General features: G+C 47.0%; 1 protein-coding gene across 2 annotated transcripts; it reads left to right on the forward strand.

Moving 5' to 3' along the window:
- Positions 1 to 4,119: 4,119 nt before the first annotated feature.
- On the forward strand, positions 4,120 to 7,455 carry RASL11A (RAS like family 11 member A). 2 transcript variants are annotated; one of them, XM_010951554.3, is made up of 4 exons: positions 4,120 to 5,176; positions 5,541 to 5,597; positions 5,697 to 5,776; positions 6,704 to 7,455. In XM_010951554.3, the coding sequence occupies exons 1-4, from the start codon at positions 5,053 to 5,055 to the stop codon at positions 7,169 to 7,171; spliced, it is 729 nt and encodes a 242-aa protein (XP_010949856.1). In that variant the 5' UTR covers positions 4,120 to 5,052; the 3' UTR covers positions 7,172 to 7,455. The 2 variants fall into 2 exon arrangements, with proteins under 2 accessions (XP_010949856.1, XP_074234058.1); XM_074377957.1 differs by lacking the exon at positions 4,120 to 5,176 and having other exon boundaries at positions 5,540 to 5,597; positions 6,631 to 7,455.
- Positions 7,456 to 11,758: the final 4,303 nt, after the last annotated feature.

Below are 11,758 nucleotides of genomic sequence, written 5' to 3' on the forward strand. Positions count from 1 at the left end.
TCTCGGGATAAAATTAGTGTAACAAAATAGGTGTGAATTAATATTTATATACAGCACAAAGTGATAACCACCAAAAGTGTAGTTACCATCCCCACCATTTTACCCCCTTCAACCTTTTCACCTACCTTCCAACCTCCATCCTCTCTGGTAATGCCTAACACGTTCTCTGTATCTGAGTTTTATTTTATTTGTCCATTTTTTTTTAAGATTGCACATATGAGTGAAATTATTTGGTGTTTGTCTTTATCTGATTTACTTTGCTTAGCATAATGCCCTTGAGGGCCGTCCATATTGTCACAAATGGCAAGATTTCATTTTTCTTTGTGGCTAGGAAGTAATCTTGCATATGTATGTATATTCCACATCTTTATCTGTTTATTCATCAATGGATACTTCATATCTTGGCTATTGTAAATAATGCTGCAGTGAATATAAGCATGCATGTATCTTTGAATTAGTCTTTTTGTATTTTTTGGATAAATACCCAGAACTGGAGTAGCTGGATCATATGGTAGGTCTGTTGATTTTGTGAGGAACCTCCCTACTGTTTCCATAGTAGCTGCATCAGTTTACGTTCCCACCAGTGCACAGGGCTCCCTTTTCTCCACATCCTTGCCAACGTTTATTCCTTATCTTTTTGTTAGTAGCCATGCTGACAGATGTGAAGTGATACAGTTCTGGTTGATTTACATTTCCCTGATGACTAGTGATGTTGAACAACTTTCCGTGAGCTTGTTGGCCATCTGAATGTCTGGGAAAATTTTTATTCAGATCCTCTGCCTGTTTTTTAATTGGGTAATTTTGTTGTTGAGTTGTATGAGTTCTTTATATATTTTGGATAGTAGCCCCTTACCAGACACATAATTTGCAAGTATCTCCCATTCAGTGGGTTGCGTTTTCATGGTGGTTTTTTTTTTTTTTTCTTCTTTTGGAAGAATAGTCAATTACAATACGGGTTTTAGGTGTCCAGCACAGTGATTCAGTATTTTTATAAATTATACTCCATTAAAAGTTATTACAAAATAATGGCTATAGTTCCCTGTGCTGTATAGTATATCCTTGTTTATTTCATACACAGTAGTTTATATCTTTGTTTTTTTATTTTAATGATAGTGCCTTGCTGTGCAGAAGCTTTTTAGTTTGATGTAGTCCCATTTGTTTATTTTTGCTTTTGTTTCCCTTGCCTTTGGAATTTGATCCACAGAAACATCATGAAGGCTGATGTCAGGGAGGTTATCACCTATGTTTTCTTCTAGGATTTTTATGGTTTCAGGTGTTACCTTCAGGCCAGTCCGTTTTGAGTCAGTTTTTGTGTACGGTATAAGATAGTGGTCTAGTTTCAGTCTTTTGCATATTGTGGCTGTCTGGTTTTCCCAACACCGTTTATTAAAGAGACTATCATTTCTCCATGGTATGTTCTTGGCTCCTTTGTCATAAATTAATGTCCACATGTGTGTGGGAAAAGGAAATAAAAGGCACTCAATTAGAACTAGAAGATTCAACCAAGGAGGTGAAAGACCTGTACACTGAAAACTCTTTAAGACATTGATCGAAGAAATTGAAGACCAAATAAATGGAAAGATTTTTCCATGCTCATGGATTGGAATGACAATACTACCCAAAGCAATTTATAGATTCGGTGCAATTCCTATCAAAATTCCAGGGGCATCACAGAACTGAGACACATATTTCTAAAATTTATATGGAACCACAAAAGATCCCAAATTGCCAAAGCAGTTTTGAGAAGAACAAAGGTGGAGATATCATGCTGTCCTGATGTTGAGCTATACTGCAAGGCTATAATTATCAAAATCAGTACGATATTGGTATAATACTGTACTATTTTTGATACCAGATATAGATCGATGGAACAGAATTGAGAGCCCAGAAATAGACCCACTCAGATTAAATTCTCCCTGTTGCACCTGTATTGGAGTTCTCACCCCAACCTGCTTTGTCATTCCATTTACGTGACCAGTATTCTTCATCCTGCTCTCCACATTGGTGAAGATTTGAAATGAGAGGAACCCCTACTGAGGTACCCACTGCTGAATGGTCCTGTGACTGAGTAAGTTGCTAAACTTGTCTGAACCTCAATTTAGAAGATATTCTACCCATTTCACAGGATTAATTAAGGAAGAATTAAGATACTTGAGGGTTTTTTGTAAACTCAGCAGGAATATATAAATGATAGTTTAACGTCACTCCGGAGGTGTCTGAATGCGGGCAGGTATGTCTTAAACGTCCTCAGTGAATGTTTATGATAACAGGAAGCTGTTCTTTGTGTTCTGTATCAGCACTTAACAGAGCCTTACAGAGAGCAGATATTCAGGAATTTTGACTGCTGCATTGTAGGGGGCTGGTAAAGGACAGAAGCATAGTTTTCTGAGGAAAACACTTAAAGACAGTCTGAGTCTCCAGGAAGCTCAGTATTTAAGGATTTAGGACCTACAGGGAAGGTAGTTGATGTTAGGTGAAGGACAGCAGGACGTTCTTGAAGCAGGGGAGGACTTTTGGCAAGTTTTGCCTGAGGGCTAGAAATGAGCTTATTTGGCTGATGAAGGGTTAATAACCACCCACACCTGATATTTGCATATTACCAAATTCTACCCTTCACACTCACCTACACACCCACGGATTTGTGTATTCATATCTGTGCCTACACATCCCTATTATCTTTTTAAAACCACTTCATGCCTGTGTTATATTGGTTGCACCACAATTTTACATAATTCTGGACACAAAGAAACCCAAAATGAAATAGAACACAAGCAGCAACAGTTTAGGCAAAGCTATTTATAATTCTGCAGTTCAGTAGCATATTGTCTGCGTTAAAAGGTCATGGGTGAGCTTGTATATTTGCAGACACAAAGCTTTCCAAGGAGAAGCAATGGAGTAACAATTTAAGCTCTCTGAGCAGAGGTGCAATGTAAGTGCAAAATGGGACATAATTATGACCGGGCAGAGAACAGTCTTAGGAATCTTCCTCATGGGTGACCCTTAACCTAAAATGATCTTATACTTGGGATGAGGTAAGGAGGTAGGCCCAAGATTCAGCCGAGACAGGGCTGTGTTTTCCCTTAAAAGGCCTGCATTTTCACTTGAGGAAAGTGAAGGGTGTTTGGCAGATTCCGATGATCCTGCTCCACAGGGATCCCCTCTTCTAATTTCTTGACTTAAGGTGAGTGTAGCCTCCAGGGAGAGCTGGTCATGGCAGCCCCAATTCTTCGCTCGGCACTTCAGTACACTAGTTCCCAGCTTCTCAGTTCTGGCCACTGAGATGTGAGGGCATCTGCTGGGTTCTTCACGTGGGACGTGAGAGCAGGAGTGACGGAGAGAATGAGACACCAAGAAATGGAGGCAGGAGAAGTGATGGAGCTTGGTGATTAATCCACGTGGAAGTGAGGGGGTTAGAGTCAAGGCCACCTCAGTGGCCAGAACTGAGCAGCAGTGAGTGTCAAGGGTCTCACCCCGGGGTCGTGCGCTCGGGCTGCGTGGTGTGTGGAGGTACATTCGCACACTCGTTAGTGTGGTCCGTTGCAAAAATGGATCCCATTCCCCACCCGTGTCTGCATCTGAGCCCTTTCAAATGTGGCTTTGCAGCTCCCTTCAACAAGGAGTGGAGCGTGTTTCCCCACCCTATGAATTTGGGCTGGCACCATGACTTGCTTTGGCCAACAGAATGCAGTAGTGGCGATGGGTTCCACCTTGGAGCCCAGGTCTTAAGAGGACTTTTACACATCAGCTCACTCTCTTTGGAACACTACTCAGCGACCATGACCCTGGCCAGCCTCCTGGGTGAGGAGAGACATGTGACTCGGTCACTGCCCCTTCCACCACCACAGTTTTATGCTGGTGGACCGGCTGCCTGAGGACACCATTCTGCAGCCACCAGCCCCCAACCCCTGCCAGCTCTGCAGATGCGTGAAGGAATGAAAGATCACTGCCAAGGTCAGCTGAGCCTGGACTGGACTGGGACAGCCACTCCACAGACCTAGAGACTTGTGAGCAACTGTGAGGGATTTTTGTTTCAAGGCATTAAGTTTTGCGCAGCTTGTCAAGCAGCAAATGCTAACTGATCCAACCAGTGTAAGGGGCCATTAAGGGCGGGGGCGTCTAATAGGCCATTGAACAATAGAAGCACAGGAGGCCGGAGGCATGAAGGTCTTCTAACCTGGAAGGATAAATCCCAAGGCTTTTTTGCCTTGTCACGCTGGGGTCCCAAAACCCAAGCCAGGCCGTATTTCGCTTTTGTGTCCTCTTACTACTACTCTTCCATGCCCACCCTAAACTACACTTTACATGGAGAAATAAGCACTTGAATAATGAAACAAACGCATGACCCAAGTCATAGGACGGTGTTTGGTGGAGAATTAGTCCAGAGCCAGAGCTCTCCATGGATGGAATGCTTATTGGGGTTCACTAGTGAGTCCATTTAACCAGCGCCAGCGGCCAGCGGCTGGGTTTGGAGGCTGAGCTGTAAACAATGACTGCCCCAAGAGGCCTTCTCAAATCTGAAGCAAGGTCACAGTGACTGCAGCTCCTTTGTACTGATACTAAGTCAGGGCTCTTTCCCCCTCCCTCCCTTTTCGTTAACGTCACCCCTCAGCACCTTTCGAAGATAAAAAAGGGCATCATTCGACAGGAATTTATCCCTCCCATTGTTGGAGAAGCATCCGGCCGATGGCACTTTTTCCTTTCATCTCCCAGCTCGTAATTCAGATCTCAGGTTCACCCACTGGTCTAGTGACCCAGGCTCGCCTCTGCGGGATGGAGGAGGGAGGGGCGGCCGGGGCTCAGGGGGCCAGGAGTCGCGCAGGCCGCCCCACGGAGCTCGTCAAGCAGCGGGGCGGGGAGCGGGGTGCGGTGTCCCAGGCTCTGCGCTCCTTCCCCTCCCGCCGCTGCGGGAAGGGGCGGGAAGAGGAGGAGCAGGAGGCGGCCGCCGCGCCCCCCGCGCGCCCAGCCCTTTAAAGGCTGCGGGCCTGGACCCGAGCGCCAGCCGCCGCGGTCCTCGCACACCGGTGTCCCAGCCAGCGCTCGACCACGCGCTCCATGCGGCCGCCCACCATGTCCGGACACTTTCTGCTCGCGCCCATCCCCGAGTCCTCCTCCGACTACCTCCTGCCCAAGGACATCAAATTGGCCGTGCTGGGCGCCGGCCGCGTGGGCAAGAGCGGTGAGTGCCCCGGGGACGAGTGGGGGCTCGGGGAAGAGCCAGGCTCTCGGCGGAGGGGAGGGCTGGGCGCCAGAGGGGACCGGGATGTTTCCTCGCTGGTGCGGGCCTCCCTTCGCCCGCCTGGCTCCCCGCTGCTTCTCCTTGGCCTTAGCCGAGGGGGCACCTGTTGGAGAACGGGGGCTGGTCCCGCGGGGAGAGCACCCACAGTCGCACCCGCCACGGCCGCACCCTTGGCTTTGCAGAGCCTGAGGATGAGGGCAGTATCCGGGGTCCAGCGGTCGGTCACGCCCTCATTTCCCCGAGACCGTCCCAGTCTGACCGTCTCCTTCTGGTCCTTCAGCTGATTTTCCTATTTCCTTTTCAGCAATGATTGTACGCTTCCTGACCAAGAGATTTATTGGCGATTATGAACCAAATACAGGTTAGATTTATTTCCTGCTGTTGGGGCTGAATGCTCTGATTTTCTTTTTCCTGATGAGAGTGTGAGAATTAAAAAACCAAGCTCTCCTTCATTCTCCAGGCAAGTTGTACTCGCGGCTTGTCTACGTGGAGGGAGACCAGCTCTCCTTGCAGATCCAGGACACCCCCGGGGGCATCCAGGTAAGGACTGCCAGGAGCAAACGGCGCACCTGCTTCCAGACATCTAAGCACGCTGTCATGATTTAGATGGAGGAGTGGGCTGTCCCCAGGTGGGGCCAGTCCTTGGGTGTTAGAAATTCTTCACGATGTGGGCGGGGAGCGTGGATGGTTAGAGGCAGCCTCCTACTGTCGACACCTCGGAAACAGGGAGAGATGCTTAGTGTCTCTTTGCAGCCCTGGTCAGGGCATCATTGGTTAGATGGGTCTCTTCACTGCGATTGCAGCTCAGCCTTGGAACCCTTAACAAATCTATCGGGGTGCGATTCTGGAGAGGGTCTCCTCCCCTAGCAAGGACTGCTGAAGTGCTCCTATTTCTAGCTGTTCCCTCCACAGTAATTGCAATCAGATTAACCCCTTGGCAAGCAGTGGGGAATGTAACTTGATTAACAAGTTACTAATTGCTCTCCCTTCTTGGGGCGAAAGGTCTTGTGGTAGCACAGAAGGAAAGAATTTGTTTCTGTAACATTCTCAAGAAAGACAAGCTAAAAATATTTTTATGGGTTTGGGAAGAGATATTTATCTTGGCTAATTTTCAAAGTTTTGTTTATTCTGAGTTAGTTCCCAAAAAATTGCGCCACCCTGATTTCGGAAGTTCTCACTGAAGTCATTCCTCAGTCAGTCCGCCACCAAGCATCACAGACCACCTGCCAAGCAAGGGGTTTAAAAATAATCCACTGGTAACAGCTAATAAAATAATCCAGGCAAGGAGTTCGCCTGAGAATTTGATCTTTCCATATCAAAAGCCTCCTTGTGCAGAAGCTGGGTGGAATCTGAAGACTATATTTAGAGGTTTCTTTTTCAAACGTTTTTTCCAGGGTTGCTTTGATGGTCTTTCCAGTCTCTCCTACCGAGGGCTTCCTTGATCCAGGCTCATTTCACTCTTTTCAGGTCCAAGACAGCCTCACCCAGGCTGTTGACTCCCTGTCCAAGTGCGTGCAGTGGGCAGAGGGCTTCCTGCTGGTCTATTCTATCACAGACTATGACAGCTACCTGTCCATCCGCCCCCTGTACCAGCACATCCGCAAGATCCACCCCGACTCTAAGGCCCCGGTCATCATCGTGGGCAACAAGGGGGACCTCCTGCACGCCCGGCAGGTGCAGACATGTGATGGCGTTCAGCTGGCCAACGAGCTGGGCAGTCTGTTCCTGGAAATTTCCACCAGTGAAAACTACGAGGACGTCTGTGATGTGTTTCAGCATCTCTGCAAAGAAGTGAGCAAGCTGCACAACCTCTGCGGGGAGAGGAGAAGAGCCTCCATCATCCCCCGGCCCCGCTCTCCCAACATGCAGGACCTGAAGCGACGCTTCAAGCAAGTTCTGTCTTCCAAGACCAAAGCCCCCTCTGCCCTGGGATAGACCCCATCTCCCATGGACTCAGCTTCTTTATATCATGCATTTGTGCAGCTGAAAAGACTAGGGGTCGCCCTTTTTAATCACACATTCAGAGTTTATTTTTATACAGACTGTTGATTTTCAAGTGTATGTGTGTTTCTGAAAATTCAAACAGTGATTGCCTAGAAGTTGGATAGTTTTTAGTTTTTTTTAATAAAAAAAAATTTAAAAAAAATAAAATTCAAAAAAAAAATTTTTTTTAATGTAACTGCTAGCCACTTTTCCATTAAAGGCAAATGGCAACATTGCTCCTTGTTTTTAAATGTCTTTTTATAGAACTCATACTTGCATCAGAGCCCAGAAATGCTCCAAGCTTGAACTCTGATTGGTGGTTCGGCAAAGAGGGGCTGAGACAGTGGGAATCTGTTGTGGAAGAAAGGAAAGTCTGTAGACAAGGAAAGTGACTTGAATAACTGCAGGATGTCTTTAATTTGGGCACTTTGCCCCAGGCGTGAAATTGACACCATGTGATTTCAAGGGAAGGGGTTCACTGCACAGATGCCAAAAAATTACAACATGAATAACATTATTATTTCTTGATGCAAATGGAAGTTTATCCTCCCCATGTCTATTAAAAAAAAAAAAAAAGCCTCTTCCAGTATTCTTATTGTAAGTGCACCCTACCGGGACTTGCCTGAAAATTCTCCTTCCCTCTTTGTCTCCCTGACCCTCACCAATGGGGTACCTGGTCTATCAATTCTCTCTTCTATTTTTCTCTAAAGCATCACATGGCCTTAATTCAAGCCTTTACAGCTCTTCCTGGGACTGGCAGGCAATCGTGTGGATGAGACTCTGGTTTCTTGGCTCTGGAGGGGCACTCCTCTGATTCTTTCTTCATACCAGAACAACCTTACCAAAACCAACACTGACCATTTTATTTCCATGATTGAAAACATTCAGCTGGTTTCCCCTTATCTACTGGATAAAATATAAATGAGGCAGGGAGTCAAGATTTTTTGCCACCTCTCCAGCCTCATCATCCTCTCCTTCCAAAACACGTGCATGCTGTGCGTGCACACACACACACACACACACACACACACACACAGACTCACACACAGCTGACTGTCCATTCCAACAGAACGTTCAGCATTTCTCACTATTCGTCAGGTACTTTGATGCCTCCCTGCCTTGGGACAAACTACTTCCTGTGCCTTGAATATTTTGGTCTATTTTCCACCTACAGGATCCTTCAAGTCCCAAGTCACATGCTACACTCAGCTCCTGGGGCACCTTCCCAGGGCTCCTCCATTCCTGTAGCATGTGTCATAACCCCACCTCTTCAGGGTGCAATATTTCGCCTCCATTGGAAGGAGCGCTGCTTGAGGGCAGTAAGTACATTTTATGACTTTGTTTTCCAAGCTTTTAGCCCAGTGCTTGCACAGAGACTGGTAGGTTTTTGGTAAATATTAGATGAATAAATGAGTGAATACATTGTTTTGGGTGCCAAGGGACAATAATGCCAGATTACAGTGAAGCAACTTGTCACTTCTGCAGAATGAGGACAGGTGTTCTGAGTAGTTGAAGGCTCTGGATTTGCAGAGACAGAGAGGAAATGACACATGTGCAGCCTCTGGCCACTGCGGACCGTTGTCCTCACCTGTGTCCAGACCTGTGATGTTAACACTCTTCTCTGTCATTGGGGGGTGTCTGCTTATGTAAAATGCCATAAGGAACTAGGAACGCTAGGTAATTCACATCTAATGGAGTGTTCAGATAGGGAAAATAATGTGTTTTGAATTCTGTTTTCTTCTAAAAAGTGCCTAATTCTCCTTGTTCTTTGCAAACCCTCTGCAAGAAAGGGGTTCTTTCTGTCATCAGCCATTCCTTTTCCTACCACTCGTCTTAACATCGCGGCATGGATGCAAGAACAAGTCACACTCCCAACAGTCCACGGTGTGCCTGTTGGACAGGTGCCGGGGCCTCTTCTGCCTTCAAGTAGCTGAGATCAAATACCCCACGGGAAGAAGGTAAATCATAAAGTAAAAGCTGGAGAACGATACAGGAGGTGTCCCAGCGCGTCCTGTGATCAAGTCCACGTGAGCAAGCTTGAGGACAGGAAGTGCCCTTCAGCTCTCCAGGGCCCAGCACAGTGTGGACCAGAGGGACAAAAAGATGAGTCACGGGGCAGTTCCAGAGGGAGTAACCACCTCGGGGGCTCAGGCAGGCGGGATGGCCAAGCGGAAGGCGCTCCCCGAGGTGGCGCTTCTGTCCTCAGCATTGCAAATAACTGGCCTCCAGGGCTGCATTTATTCTCTGGTCCCCAGAACCGGCCTCGCACAGGTCCTGGACTTCTGGTCTCTGAGAGAGTTCAGGGTCTCTTTCCCAGCCCTCCTGATGGCAGCGGGGTCTCTCGAGGTTCTGGTGCTTGGAGAACATCTGGAAGCTTCCTGAGCCAGTAGCCCTGGAGATGGCAGAGGGAGCAGGGTGTTGTCTGGAGGAGGTTGGCTGGAGGTGGGGGGCATTGTCAGATTTCTGTGTAGGGACATGGATCTGAGGATTTGGGCTTGACTGGGTGCCAAGGAAGCCTTAGAGAGGAAGCTGAGATCTGAGCCAGGATCCTCTTCCCTTGGGAATGGGAAGGGCAGAGCTGTGGGAGCCTGGATGTCATTATATTGCTGAAGGGGGCGGAACTCCTGAAACACTATGCACAGCGTGGAAAACTCAGGTGGCTGTGGACAGGACAGTCTATGCATTTTTCCCTGGTAGTTTTGCCTTATCTCTGAGATGTCATCATCAATGGGTGGTCACCTCCATCCTTACCTGGGAGGAGGAGCTACTGCACCCCTGGTCCATCTTCACCCTCTCCCCCACTCTTGCTCTGTCTTAAAATCCCTGCGTCTTTCTTTCCACCACCCATCTTTCTTCTGGTCAAGACTCAGCTTTAATTCTGCCCTTAAACTGCAGAATGACTTAATTAATGTGCCTATCAGTGAGGTTCTGGAGAAGTGGACCATTTCCAAATGGCTCAATTATACATGCTGCAAACATTCCATACTCCACATGTGACTTGTGAAGAGCAAACTCGAATGATGGAAAAATAAATCAATTATAACAGAAGAAAACAAATATGTTTTGCTCGCATTGAGGTGAAGGGCACAACGGAAGTGCTAAAGTTCATTAAGATCCATCTGGAGAAATGGATTAAAATAAATAGCTGTGGAAGGCAGAAGTGAACAAAACAGCAAATAGGAAAGACTAGATGACTCTTCAGTCATGCGTGTGGGGCTCAAATAGCTTTTTTACCCTCGTATGTGTTACAATTTCACTTCTCATTGTGCAAAGTTACCAACTCAAATTAACAGTGTGAAAACACTTTGTGTGATTAGTAATTTACTCTTACCATTTGATCTGTCTCCAAAAGGTGGAATATTTTGAAAGACTTTGTTAAAATTCATCTCAGGCTACTTCGACACTCAATAAGAAAGATGTGGTATAGGGGAAAAAACAACAATTATTTTCCAAACACCATCAAGTTAGCCAGGACTCAAGGAGAGTTAACGATGGAAGTCATGATTAGGTGGTGACAGCAGACATTTCCAGCACAGAGTAGAAATTTGTGGATCCCAGACGGAATGTAGTCGTCCCTTGTGTTTGGCTGCCCTTGGGTACCTCTGGCCCAGGAGAAAGTCAGCTTTGTTAGAGCAGGGCAGGTCTTCACCCAGGCCAGCTCCGCAGCACCGGTGAGAGTGTCCTGTGCATGACAGGACCCTTAGAGGATATTCTGGCCTCCCTCTGCCAATCTGTCAGGGGTGGCTCCTTCCCTCTTCCTGAATGCGAAAGAGAACGTTATCCAGAGCAGGGCAACCTGAACTACACAGGTATTGTAGCCTTCAATTTCCCTCATCTCTTTATGAAGACCATCGTGACCGCGTGGTTTCAAACCGCCCTGATGGAGAGCCTGCCTTCGGGAAAAGCCCTGTGCTGACTGATGGGTGTTGTGTGGGAAGGGCATTCCGTCTGTGGGAACTCAGTCCCCTGGGTGTTCCAGGGGCCCAGCCTTGAGGGTGGGACTCTGGGGGGTGAGAGGTGATGTAAGGTGCTGTGCCAAATGCGAGGGTGTTGACAAAATTAGCGGAGAGTGCAGATCACTGAGCTGAGCGGAGCGGAGGCAAGCACCCTCAGGAGTGAGCAAGAAAATGACATTGCTTCCTTTGCAAACTGTAAAGCATTATTTCCTTTGAGCACTATTTTATGTTCAGTTGAGGGCTAACGAGTTCAAGTTGTAGAACACTGCCATTTCTCATCGGCATTCTTTCATTAAATTAGAAGAACATTGTTAGCTGCAAGACTTTCTTAGATAAACAGATTTTGCCTGAAAACACTAACATGGATTTATAACTCTGGAAAAATTGGGAAGATGCAGGCACCCCTGCCAACAAACAGTTCCTAACCAGCTTTACAGAGGCAGCACAGGCGGGTTCCAGACTGAGTTCCAGTTCAAATCCTGCTTTATCCCTGAAGACATGTGACCTTTAGCAAAGTGAAATGTAAGTTTCCTTACCTTAAAATGGAGGTAATACTACCAATCAGGCAGAATTGTTTGCAAAG

Source organism: Camelus bactrianus, chromosome 14 (assembly GCF_048773025.1).
Source record: "Camelus bactrianus isolate YW-2024 breed Bactrian camel chromosome 14, ASM4877302v1, whole genome shotgun sequence".
NCBI lineage: Eukaryota > Metazoa > Chordata > Mammalia > Artiodactyla > Camelidae > Camelus > Camelus bactrianus.

Excerpts from the sequence above, each read along its gene's own strand:
- RASL11A (XM_010951554.3), top strand. The coding sequence starts at position 5,053 with ATGCGGCCGCCCACCATGTCCGGACACTTTCTGCTCGCGCCCATCCCC. Across the intron at positions 5,177-5,540 it reads CGGCCGCGTGGGCAAGAGCG|CAATGATTGTACGCTTCCTG; the intron begins GTGAGTGCCCCG and ends TTTCCTTTTCAG. Across the intron at positions 5,598-5,696 it reads CGATTATGAACCAAATACAG|GCAAGTTGTACTCGCGGCTT; the intron begins GTTAGATTTATT and ends TTCATTCTCCAG.